General features: G+C 60.1%; 1 protein-coding gene across 1 annotated transcript in view; it reads right to left on the bottom strand.

Annotated features, from left to right (window-relative positions):
- Positions 1–2,975: 2,975 nt before the first annotated feature.
- The window catches only part of LOC100077275 (protein NPAT), a 34,134-nt gene continuing 24,809 nt past the window's right edge, over positions 2,976–12,300 (bottom strand). The window contains exons 13-18 of the mRNA XM_029048538.2: positions 9,938–11,581; positions 8,441–8,556; positions 8,248–8,356; positions 7,043–7,109; positions 5,885–6,956; positions 2,976–3,354 (exon numbers count right to left, since the gene is read on the bottom strand). Coding sequence (XP_028904371.1) covers positions 3,277–3,354; positions 5,885–6,956; positions 7,043–7,109; positions 8,248–8,356; positions 8,441–8,556; positions 9,938–11,581 — 3,086 coding nt within the window. The 3' untranslated portion in view covers positions 2,976–3,276. The remainder of the gene's footprint in view (positions 3,355–5,884; positions 6,957–7,042; positions 7,110–8,247; positions 8,357–8,440; positions 8,557–9,937; positions 11,582–12,300) is intronic.

Here is a 12,300-nt window from a genome sequence, read left to right as displayed (position 1 = left end):
TGTATGTATATGTGCATATGTATGTGTGTGCGTGTGTATGTGCGTGTATATATGTATGTGTGTGCACGTATATATGTATGGGTGTGCGTATATAAGTGTGTGTGTGCGCATATATGTATATATATGTGCATATATGTATATGTGTGCGTATATATGTGTGTGCGTATATATGGACACACGCATATAAAATGTATATATGTACTGCCGCATATCTGGTTTAGAACAAATCCTCATACACTACTTCCCCACTGCCACATTATACGAATTTCGTACAAGTGGTGGCAGACATTAATGAACGCGTAAAAAAGGGAAAAGCAGCACCAGTGACGGAGAAGCAGCGTGGCTCGGTGGAAAGAGCCCCGGGCTTGGGAGGCGGAGGTCGTGGGTTCGAATCCCAGCTCCGCCACTCGTCAGCTGTGGGACTTCGGGCAGGTCACTTCACTTCTCTGGGCCTCAGCTGCCTCATCGGTAAAATGGAGACGAAGACCGTGAGCCTCCCGTGGGACAACCTGATTCCCCTGTATCTCCCCCGGCGCTTAGAACGGTGCTCTGCACCTAGTAAGCGCTTAACAGATACCAACATTATTATTATCATTCTCCTGTTGAAGGCAGATTCCTGGGAAAGGCTTCACACTTCAGAAATGAACCAAAATATCTAGTCAAACCTAACTGCAAGGGGTTTCTGAATGAGAAATATCCATATATATATATATATATATATATCTGCATATTTGGTTTAGAACAAATCCTCATACACTACTTCAACACTGCCACATTATACAAATTTTCTACAAGTGATGGCAGAAATTAAAGAACGTGTAAAAAAAGGGGAAAGAGCACCAGTGAGCGAGAAGCTGCGGGGGCTCAGTGGAAAGAGCCCGGGCTCGGGAGTCGGAGGTCGTGGGTTCTAATCCCGGATCCGCCACTCGTCAGCTGTGGGACTTGGGGCAGGTCACCTCACTTCTCTGGGCCTCAGCGACCTCGTCTGGTCAACGGGGATGAAGACCGTGAGCCCCACGTGGGACAACCTCGTATCTTCCCCCAGCGCTTAGAACGGTGCTTTGCACACAGTAAGCGCTTAACAAATACCAACGTTATTATTAGTAAATTCTCAAATGGTGTCCCCCTCCGTGATTTTAGAGAAAACGGTGTCTGGGGCACGGGGCAAACCTAAGGCTGGGGTGGTACAATCACTTTCGGGATGAAGCGAAGTTGAACCCTTAAACAGAATCCATTTTATGCCACAGGGACTTTGAGATGATAATAATAATAATGCAGCTATCTGTTAAGCGCTTACTAGGTGCCGAGCACTGTTCTAAGCGCTGGGGGAGACACAGGGGAATCGGGTCGTCCCACGTGGGGCTCACGGTCTGCATCCCCGTTTTACAGATGAGGTAACAGGCACAGAGAAGTGAAGTGACTTGCCCACGGTCACACAGCCGACAAGGGGCGGAGCCGGGACTCGAACCCACGACCTCCCACTCCAAAGCCCGGGCTCTTTCCACCGAGCCCCGAATAAATCGGACGTTCGGCTGGAGTCTTTTTGTTCCGGACCCGGCTTGGGCTCCTCGACCCGGTAGGGCTCCGTGCTTGGAAAGAACAGGTAGGAGATCTCCCGTCCCCTTCGATTTCCGCCACCCTCCTCTTTGGCCTGGTGGAACTGGAGCCGCAGCGCGTTCCTTTACCGTGGAGGTTTTGACGGATCTGGCAGAGCTCCCTTTGGGGGAAACATTAAGATTCAAAAGCCAAAGCAGATAATCCCATTTTTAGATTGTATCACTTAGAGGGGTGTGGTTCTCCAAAAGAGGAAGTAGTCAATCTTCCCCTAAACTCTCAATACCGGGGTAGCGTTATAGAGTTTCAGGACTTATTAAAAAGGCTTTTCTGAATTAGCGCGATTTCAAAAATCCCCCCCCCCCCCCCCCCAACACATGCGGGAAAAATACGTACGCCTCAAGGAAAGAAGGATGAAAACATCAATGTTTATGTGGCTTGGAAGTCACTAGAGAAGCAGCGTGGCTCCGTGGAAAGAGCCCGGGCTTGAGAGTCGGAGGTCACGAGTTCGAATCCAGGCCCTGCCACTTGTCAGCTGTGGGACTGTGGGCGAGTCACTTACCTTCTCTGTGCCTCAGTGACCGCATCGGTAAAATGGGGATTAACTGTGAGCCCCGCGTGGGACCGCCTGATTTCCCCCGTGTCTACCCCAGCGCTTAGAACAATGCTCGGCACGTAGTGAGCGCTTAACCAATACCAACATTATTATTATTACTAACCATTTAGGATTGTGTAGAAATCTTCAACGCCTAAGAGACGCCCCTCGCCCCAGATTTAAATGCTTCTTTAAAACATTCAAAACACGTATCTGGTGGAGCACCAGGCCGCTCTGATCGCTCCGCCAGCGGGTATTTTTCCCCTTTAATTACACGTTTAACCTTTCCCGGGGGGAGCAGGGAACGGACAGTGGAAAATGAGAGAAGCAGTGTGGCCCAGCGGAAAGAGCGCGGGCCCGGGAAGCAGAGGATTTGGGTTCTAACCTCGGCTCGGCCGGGTGACCTCGGATAAGTCACTTAGCTTCTCCGTGCCTCGACTTCCACGTCCGTAAAAAGGGAATTAAATCGAGACTGTGAGCCCCGTGAGGGATGGATTCTGTATCTACCCCAGTGCTCAGAACAGTGCTTGGCACAAAGTAGGCCCTTGACAAGTATCATCGAAACGATAAAAAAGACAAAATCCCCCCCCCCCCCCCCCAGGACACCTGTTAGCGAACCACCACCGGGGTAAGAGGTTTCTCTGTATTACGGCTGGATCTTTAAAAACGGTCACTGGCTATCTGAAATGGGTTTCCTTCCCCAGAATCTCTGACTTTCTCAGCAAACTCTCTTCCCCTCCCACAAAGAACGATCGAAACTTCTCCAGAGACAAGTGGACGCAGAAGCCGGCGGGGAGGGCGGGCGATGCAAAACGTAAGCCGTTGATGACTCCATCTCGGTACAATTCACACTGTATTTACAAGACACGATCGTCGGAGCTGTACATTTCGCAAATGATGGCTTTACACTTCGGCAAGTGCTTTCTCCAAAATAAAAATAGACTAAAATCGCCTCTATTTACAAACTAGCGAGCTGCTTCGGGAACAGCGGAGCGGAGCTATAAAGTGAAACTTCAGTGCACTCAAAGTGCATTTCACACTTTAGGATTCGGGTCGATTTTCTTCCCCCTAGCACGACGGTCTCTAGTTTTAAATAGTTACAGTCCTGGGGAGGGAGCTCGGCGTCCTCATTCGTCGTAATGCAAAGATAACAAAAACTTGTCCACGTCCATTCCGGCCGGAAAGGAATTTGGTAGCTTCTTTTTCTGTCAAGAGACAAGCACAGGAGAGCCACGTCAATCACACTCTCTTAACGGGTCCCCGCGCGACTGACCTGGCGGTCTCCCCAGCGCTTAGCGCATAGTAAACGCCACCGAGCAGAGCCGACGGTCGCAAGACACAGAGAGGCACCATCTCCCGCCGTCACCGCAATAAAAGCCCGCTGGGTGACGAGACAGATCTGCCGCCCGCGTCGGAAAGCGGAGGGATGACTCCGCGGGAGCCCCGGCAAGGCGGCGACGCGAAGGGGAAGACTCCAGAATTATTAATTACGGTACCTGTCGAGCGCTGACTATGTGTCAAGCCCCGTTCTGAGCACTGGGGTAGGTACGAGTTAATCGGGGGGGAGGGACGGTCTCTGGCCCACGTGGGGCTCACGCTCTTAATCCCCATTTTGCAGACAATGATGATAATGCTGGTCTGGGTGAAGCGCTTACTATGTGCAGAGCACTGTTCTAAGCGCTGGGGGAGATAATGATGTTGGTATATAAGCGCTTACTATGGGCCGAGCGCCGTCCTAAGCGCCGGGGGAGATACGGGGTCCCCGGGTCGTCCCACGTGAGGCTCACGGTCTTCACCCCCATTTTACGGATGGGGTAACTGAGGCCCAGAGAAGTGAAGGGACTCGCCCACCGTCACCCAGCTGACAAGTGGCGGAGCCGGGATTCGAACCCATGACCTCCGCCTCCCCAGCCCGGGCTCCAGCTCCCCAATCAGGCCGCTTCTCCGGGGAGAAGCGAGACTTCTCCCGAGTCCGCTGATGACGACGAAAGCCCCCCCAAACGCCCGTCAGTCGCGTCCAGAGACCCCACAGGGCAGGTCTGCCGTCACTGGACGACTCGGTTTTAGCATCTGCCTTTTTCCCAGAACCTTCTCTTGAAACAGCCGCGGTCGGCTCTTCGTCGGCGAACGCGGAATCTTTACCGCGCCAGGATTTTGGTGCTCGTTCGGTTGCGAAGGACCGCGTTCTAATTTAGACGGAGCAGCGCTCTGCGCTATCGCTCAAGCCGCCACTTGGGAAAATCTGAAAAACGGCCTCGTTCAAATCCCACACGAGCTCCACGACACGGACGGGTCCCGTCCCGGAGCGCTGCCCGGCTCGGGAAATCCACGTCCCGCCCGCCGGCGACTCGCTCGGTGACTTTCCGCATCGATTCCTCCGTCTACCCGCAACGCTACAGGGTTACCGGACAGCACCCGGAGGGAGCGGGACGCAGGCCCGACGCCCTGGTCTCCGCGGGGGCGGAGTTCGGAGAAATTCGGAATTCGGGAAAGCAGCAGCGAGAGGTAGGTGTCCGAGGAAGCGGGAAGGCGGAGAGGTGAGGACCGAAGGGAACGTGCGAACCGGAGGGGAGCGGAAGGGGTCCGGAGGGACGGAGAGGAGAGGGATTCCAAGGAAGGGGGGCGGCCGGGAGGGGAGGGGGCGACCCGCGGGAGATACGCCGTATTTTCAGAAACAGCGAGCGAGAGGGGAGGATTGGGAAGGCCACGGGGAGAGCGGACTAGAGGAGGAGGATTCGAGGGGACCGGGGTCGGGGGAGGGGGGTGAGAGACCGTCGTCTCGTTTCGGACGACCTGGGCCGGAGGCGGCGGTGACAGAAACGGAACAGAAGGATGTGGAAGAGGTGGAGAGCGGGAGAGGAGGTGAGGAGAGACGAGGCCCCGGGGGAGTCGGGCAGCGAAAAAGGAGCAGAGCCGGAAGGGGGAGGTAAACGGAGAGGTCTGGGAAAGAGCGAACTCGCAGGGATGAGGAAAATCCAACCCGAGCGAAGAGGAGGGACGGCCGAGACGGGGCGGGAAGGAGGCCGGCCGGGGGCGCGGGGGGGACGGGAGGGCAGAAACGGTGGAATAAACGAAGGGGCCGGTTGGGGAGGGAGCGACCGGCAGGCGGGAGGTTTTGCCTCGTGGGCGGGGAACGCGGCCACCAACTCGGTTACCGGGCACTCTCCCGAGCGCCTGGCACAGTGCTCCGCACGCAGCTCCGTCAACACGACCCATTTTCTCTCTGCCGCTCGGCCACACCGCCCCCCCCCCGCCCCCCGCGTGACCTCGGGGTCCGAAGCAGGGGCGGTTCCGCCAACCGGGAAGCGGCGCGGCTCACGGGAGAGAGCCCGGGCTTCGGGGTCCGAGGTCGTGGGTTCGACTCCCGGCTCGGCCGCTCGTCGGCCGGGTGACCGGGGGGCGGGTGGCTTCTCTGGGCCTCAGTCACCTCCTCTGGAAAATGGGGCTTAACCGTGAGCCGCGCGTGGGACGGCCCGACGACCCCGGATCTCCCCCGGCGCTTAGAAGGGCGCTCCGCACCCGGTAAGCCCTCAAAAAATACCATCGCCCGGCTCGAGCGCTACAACACGCCGTCGCCCGACTCGTCTTCACGCCGCCCTCCTCGTCCTCGGTCGTTTGAGGCGAAGAAGCCGCCGGCACCGGCCGGCGCGTCGGGGCCCCGGGGGAGGGACGGCGCTCGGAAAGAGGAAGGTCTCCCCGCGCGCTGGGCCCAGCGACCCGCCCGGGGCGGCCTACCTTCATTTTCTTCTTCTTCACCGGCGTCGTGGAGTTCTGCAGGCTTTTCCCGGAAGGACGGGGGTTTCTCTCCCGTTCCTCCGGGTCTTCCAGTTTCCTCTTCTTGGCCGTACTCCGGGAGGCCCGAAACTGCTGCGTGTTGTCCTTGAGAGGGGTGGCGCCGCCGGTCCTGGCGATGGCGGCCCGGGAGAGGATCATGAGCGTGTGGGCGGCCATGTTGACGCTGTTCTCGCTCCCCGTCTCGCTGGCCGGGCTGCAGGCGGGCAGGTCGGGGGTGGCGGGCGGGACCGTGACCTTGGGCGCGCCGCCCTCGTCGCCGTGCGGGCGCCGGCCGCCGGGGGCCCTCCCGCCGCCCTCCGCGGCTCCGTCGGCGGGCTTCTCTCCCGCGCCCGGGGTCCGGGGCCCGGGGAGCTCCCCGTTCTCCCCCGGCCGGCCGCTCGCCGGGCCCGGCCGCCGGCCGTCCCGCGGCGCGTCCCCGGCGCGCCCGGGCGGGGGGTCGCCCTGCCCGGCGGGCTTGGCCTGCTCCCTCTTGGGCTCCCTGGGGGCGCCGCCCGCCGGGCCGGCGGCCTTCCTGGTGGGCTCCGGCCCCGCGGCCGCGGCCTTCTCCCCCCACGGGCCGCCGTTCTGCTGCCCGTTGGACAGCCGGGGGGCCTCCTGGCTCTTCTGCGCGTCCCCGCGCAGTTCGTTCTCCTTGTTGGCCGTCGTCTTGTGGAAGGGGTCGAGCGGGAGCCCCGCCAGCGAAGGCTTCTTCTCCGGCTGGGCCTCCCTCCCGCCGGCGGAGTCGGCTTTAGGGGCCGCTCTGGGCGCCGGGGGCTTCTCCTTCTCCTTTCTGCCGGGAGGCGCCGCCGCCGCATCCGGGGCGGCGGGCGGCGGCCCCTCGCTCCTCTCTCGGCTCCGGGACGGCGCGCGGCCCCGCGGCCCCGCGGCGGCGCCGTCGAAGCAGAGGACGCGTCGGTGACTTGGGTTCTGTCTGGCGGCCGGAGCCGGGGGGCCGTCGGGCGGGAGGGGGACCGGGCCGTCCTCCGCCTTCCTTCCGAGATCGGAGCTCCCGCCCTTGTCGGAAATCCCGGGTCTGCGACAGAGCGGGGGAAAAAATACTTCAGTCGCGTCACACCGTTTTCCCGCTCCAAAAGGCGCGGACGCGCCCGTCCCGCTCACCTCTGGGCACGGAACCCCGCCGGCCGGCTCGCGGCATCTCCCGAACTGGCCGTCGGCTTCCCGGGAGCTGGAACGAGAGGAAAAGAAAGTCCAACGGTTGCAAGTCGACGCCGCCCCCGTGCCCCGCAGCGGGTAGAACCACTTGCCGCTTGTCAGCTGTGTGACTGTGGGCGAGTCACTTGACTTCTCTGGGCCTCAGTTCCCTCCTCTGGAAAATGGGGATGAAGACTGTGAGCCCCACGGGGGACAGCCCGATTCCCCTGTGTCTACCCCAGCGCTTGGAACAGTTGCTCCGCACGTAGTAGGTGCGTAACAAATACCCACATCGTCATCATCATTACTATTAGAACCCGGACCTGGGAGTCGGGCGGTCCCGGGTTCTAATCCCGGCCCCGCCGCTCGCCTGCCGTGTGGCCTTGGGCCCTTCGCTTCTCTGGGCCTCAGTTACCTCATCTGTAAAATGGGGATGGGGACTCGTGAGCGGCACGTGGGACGGGGACCGCGTTCGACCCGATCTGCCTGCGTCCGCCCCGGCCCAGTAAGAACCGACCACTCGTTTAAGAACCGACGCGCCCGCTGACTCTGTTATACCGTACTCTCCCACGCGCTCGGGACAGGGCCCCGCCCCTTACTAAGCACTCCAATGCCACCGCTGATGATCACGGCGATTTCACCTCGGCATCACGGAGGCAAAACCGCCATTATTTTAATCCGCTGAGTTTACAGTAAAAAGTTCAGTTCGACATATACCGAATCATTCGCAGTACGGGCCGGGTAGTTTTCGACACGGGAGCTGGCAAGGCAAGAGCATCTCGGGAGGAGGGAGAGAAGGAGGTTGCCCGGAAGGAGGATGGAAGAGGGGGACCCCAAGGCACGGGGGGACTGTAAGCTCCTCGTGGGCAGGGATCACTTTATATCGTACTTTTCCAAGTTCGCCGTAGGGCGAACTCCACGCCGTAAGCATTCGAGAGCTGTCGATCGATAGCTGAATTCGGCGATCGATCGACTGAAGGGTTAGGACCCGGCCTTCACTAGGGAACAAAATGAAGGCGGACAGAGAGACAGGCGGGCAGACACCCGCACCCTGAGATATCGTGAAAGAAAAGACCGGAGGCGCAGCCTAAGGAAAGAGAACACGGCGACGACGCAAACGTCGACGGGATCCCGGGAGAACGGAGTCGCACGTCGGTGTAAAAATCACGGACCTGTATTGGGCTTGTTCCTTCCTCCCGGGTTCTTCTGAGACTTTGGAGGGAGAGGGAGTTTGGGGACACTTCTGTTGCACACGGGAGCAGCGACGGGCACGTGCAAGACCTGCGGAGGGAGGAGGGGAGAGGCATCTGATTCGCTCCACCGGGTCCGAAGAGTCCCCCCCGCCCGACGCCCAGAGCACTTTACCTGCCGGGGAGGGGCCGGAAAAGAATTCCCGCTCTGTCCCACCACGGACACGGGGATCACGCCCACCATTCCTTGAAGAACGGGTTGGACCGGAGATGCGATTATGATCGCGGAGCCTAAAATGGGAAGGGGCACAAGAGACGCCAAACTTTTAGTGAGAACCGACGCGGTCCTAATTCCGCCTCTGCTATCACGTCCAGTAGCAGCGGCGTAGAAAGACCCCGGGCTTGGGAGTCAGAGGCGGTGGGTTCTAATCCCGGCGCTGCGACTTCGGGCAAGTCGCTGAACTACTCCGTGCCTCGGCAACCCCATCCGTAAAATGGGGATTAGAACTGGGAGCCCCACGTGGGACAACCCGATCACCCCAGCGCTTAGAACGGTGCTTTGCACATGGTAAGCGCTTGACAGATACCGCCGCTTCCACGTCAGCTCTTTCGACCCACCTTCCGCCTGGAAGCAAAGTGAGAAGGGCCAGAGTTCGACGGATCCAAACGACATAAAGAGGCGTGTCCGAAGACGGAGGTCGTGTCTGACAACCCTCGTAGGTCGGACTCTCCCGAGTACTTAGCACAGTGCTCTGCGTCGTCATTAATGGTACTTATTGAGAGGCAAGCCTGGCTAAGTGGCAAGAGCCCGGGCTTGGGAGTCGGAGGTCGTGGGTTCTAGTCCCGGCTCCGCCTCTTATCAGCTGCGTGACTCCGGGCAAGCCCCTTCACTTCTCGGTGCCTCAGTTACCTCGTCTGTAAAACGGGGATTAAGACCGGGAGCCCCAAGTGGGACAGCCTGTTTACCGTCTCTCCTCTTCTTGCCTTCTGACCATTATCGAGTTGCCCCGACTCAAAATATACGCGGGGAAAAATGGAGATTTTAAAAAAAACAACCCATAAAACAAATCATCTGAGTCGTCTTAGCAGCAGCTCATCGTATTTACTGAGTGCTTACTGTGTGCAGAGCACTGTAGTAAGCCCGAGGGAGAGTACAATAGAACAATATGAAAAGACACATTCCCTGCCCACAACGAGCTCACACTATAGATGAGCGAATAATACTAATAATTACGGTATCTGTTAAGCGCTTACTATGTGCCGAGCTCTGTTTTAAGCCCCGGGGTAGATATAAGGTAATCAGGTCGTTCCCACACGGGGCTCGCGGTCTTCATCCCCATTTCACCGGCGAGGTAACCGAGGCACAGAGAAGTAGAGTGGCTTGCCCAAGGTCACACAGCAGACAGGTGACGGAGCCAGGCTCGGAACCCACGACCTCTGACTCCCAAGGCCGCGCTCCTCCCCCTAAGCCGGGCCGAAGGCGAGGCCGCGGGCTAGGGGGAGGCGTGGGGCGACACCTGTGATCTTAAAGAAGAATCGGGATCCCCCCGCCTGACGTCAGATCTCCTCGGTCGAAGTTTCGGTCCCGTCCCGCGGCCCGCCGGAAAGGACGGACGCACCGCGGGCGCGGAGCCGCTCCGCGGGGCGGGCGGACACGTACGGGGGCGGTTACCTTGGGAGAAGCCGGGGGAGACGGCCTGGTTCACGGCGTACACGCCGCCCGATCTCGGGGGGGTCCGCAAGGGCTGCGGGGCCGGCGGCTGGGAGGCCAGAGGAGCCGAGCCGCCGGGCAGGACCACCACGTTGGACTGAGCGCCGGCGGTTCCCAGCGCCGCCGGGTCGGTCACGCAGGTGGCTATCAGGATGTTGCCCGAACCGCCGAAAGCCGCGCCCGTGGCCGGCATCAGCTGGATGAACCCCCCGTCTCTGGCCGCGCCGGGGGGCCCGGCGGCCGGAAACCCGCCGCGCTCTTCGCTCCGCGGGCTGCCTCCCGTCGAGTCCCGGGGTCCGGGCGCCGCCGGGATCCGCCCGCCCGCGGCCGGGCTCTCCCCCCCGGCCCCGACGACGGCGTCCGCGGGCCCGTCGGGGCCCGGGCCCCCGGCCGCTTCGGGATCCGGGGCGGCCGGTGACTTGGACGGCGAAGACAGGATGATGGTGGGCAGGTTTTCCCCGCCGATGCTAGAGACCGCGCTGTTCAGTTCCGCGTCCGTGGCAACGAACGGGTCGTCGCTGATGATGATCTTGAGAGACACGATGTTAGACGGATCCACCTCCTCGGACCGACCCCCGGACGGGACGCTCGGAGCCTCGGGATCGGCCCCTCCCGTCGACGGGCACGTCGACTCCGAGCCCCTCTCCTCGGCGGTCATCCCTTCGACGTCCCGACACCCGTCGCTCTCCCCCGGAGAGAGGAACCCGGCCGCCGCCTCTTGAACCGAAGCCAGGGCTTCCGGCGACTCCACGACCGCCTTTTCTGAGCCCGGCGATCCAGGCGACAGAGTCGCGGTCTCGACGGCCCGCGGGAGGCCGGGAGACGAGCCCCCGGATGGTCGTTCCCCGGAGGGAGCCGACGCCCCGAGCTCCGGCTCCATTTTCCGTTGGCCGGGAAGGGCTGAGAGAGTACTTTCCACAGAAACGGCCGAGGCCCCGCCCGGCTCCGAGGGGTCGTTGGGGCAATCCGCCTTCTGAGCCGCGGACGAGACCCCGAGGGTTTCCATCTTCTCCCGGTGAATTTCGTTGGGGCTCGGCGACTCGGAACCGTGGAAAGGAGTTTTGGGTCTCGCCGCACCGCCCGGGCTCCCGGAGGCCCCGTCTCCGGACGGTCTCTCGGTCGACAGACCGTTCCGCGATAAACGGGGAGCCCTTAACTGAGCGTCCGTTGGGCTCCCGTCGTCGTCGATCCCTCCATCGGGTAGAACCAAAGGCACGGAAGGAGGGCCCGACCCGTCGGACCGCGGCCCCGGGACATCTGGGGCGCTGGGGGACGGCGAGGCCTTGTCGCTTTCGACGGCCATCTGATTCCCGAACAACTCCACGCAAGGCTCGGGATACGCGGGAGCGGAATCCGCTCTCTGCGTGGCGTCGTTCAGAGGAGGCACGGGATCAAAGGCGATTGAAAGGCCGCACCTCTGCTCTAGAGCTGAAAGGCAGGAGGCGGCTTTGAAGGCCTCTTCTTTTTGGACGTTCGAGTCCAGAGGGCCGGACCGCCCCTGGGTTTCGGGCCCAAGACGGTCATCGCTGCCGCCGTTCTTTAAGGCACACGACGCTCCTCCGGGTTGATACTCCGGGCAGAACTGGGCTTCTCCGGAATGGTCACCTGTAAAAATAACAACTTGGCTTCAGGACGGCAACAAGTTAAAGAAACGGACTCACCCGATGAAGCGTCCGCAGAGTGAAGACGAGACCGATTTCGATTCTCCCCTCCCGGGACAGCCTTGACAACACTGCTCCTCATTGCTTTTTATCGGAAAAGCGAGGTCTGAGGGCCTTTCTCTGCTTGACTCTTTAAACTGAAGACAGAGATTTTAAAGCGAGCGGTTCGGAGAATATCTGAGAAGCAGCGTGGCTTAGCAGGCAGAACACGGACCTGGGGGGTCAAAAGGACCTGGGTTCTGATCCTGCTGTGGGACCTTGGGCAAGTCACTTCACTTCTCCGTGCCTCGGTTCCCTTTCGTGTAAAATGGCTCTCAGTTACCGTGAGCCCCATGAGGGACATGGACTGTGTCCAAAATGATTATCTTATATCTACCCAGGACTCGGTAAGCACTTAGACGCCATGGGGAACAAAAAAATTTAAGCACCTTAACTGCAGTCCTTACTCAACACTCCACAAAAACCAAAGGGAACCACGGGCTTACGCAATGCATTCAACACACTAACATGCAGAACTATATCCGAGGGCCCAGCACCACAAAAATAACAACAACGATGGCATCTGTTAAGCGCTTAAGCGTCAGGCCCTGTTCTAAGCGCTAGGGTAGACGCAAGCTAATCGGGTTGGACACGGTCCCCGTCCCACATGGGGCTCCAAGTTTT

This window comes from Ornithorhynchus anatinus, chromosome 20 (assembly GCF_004115215.2).
Source record: "Ornithorhynchus anatinus isolate Pmale09 chromosome 20, mOrnAna1.pri.v4, whole genome shotgun sequence".
NCBI lineage: Eukaryota > Metazoa > Chordata > Mammalia > Monotremata > Ornithorhynchidae > Ornithorhynchus > Ornithorhynchus anatinus.
The sequence above is the reverse complement of the archived record's forward strand: the minus strand, read 5'-3'. Positions and strand labels throughout refer to the sequence as shown.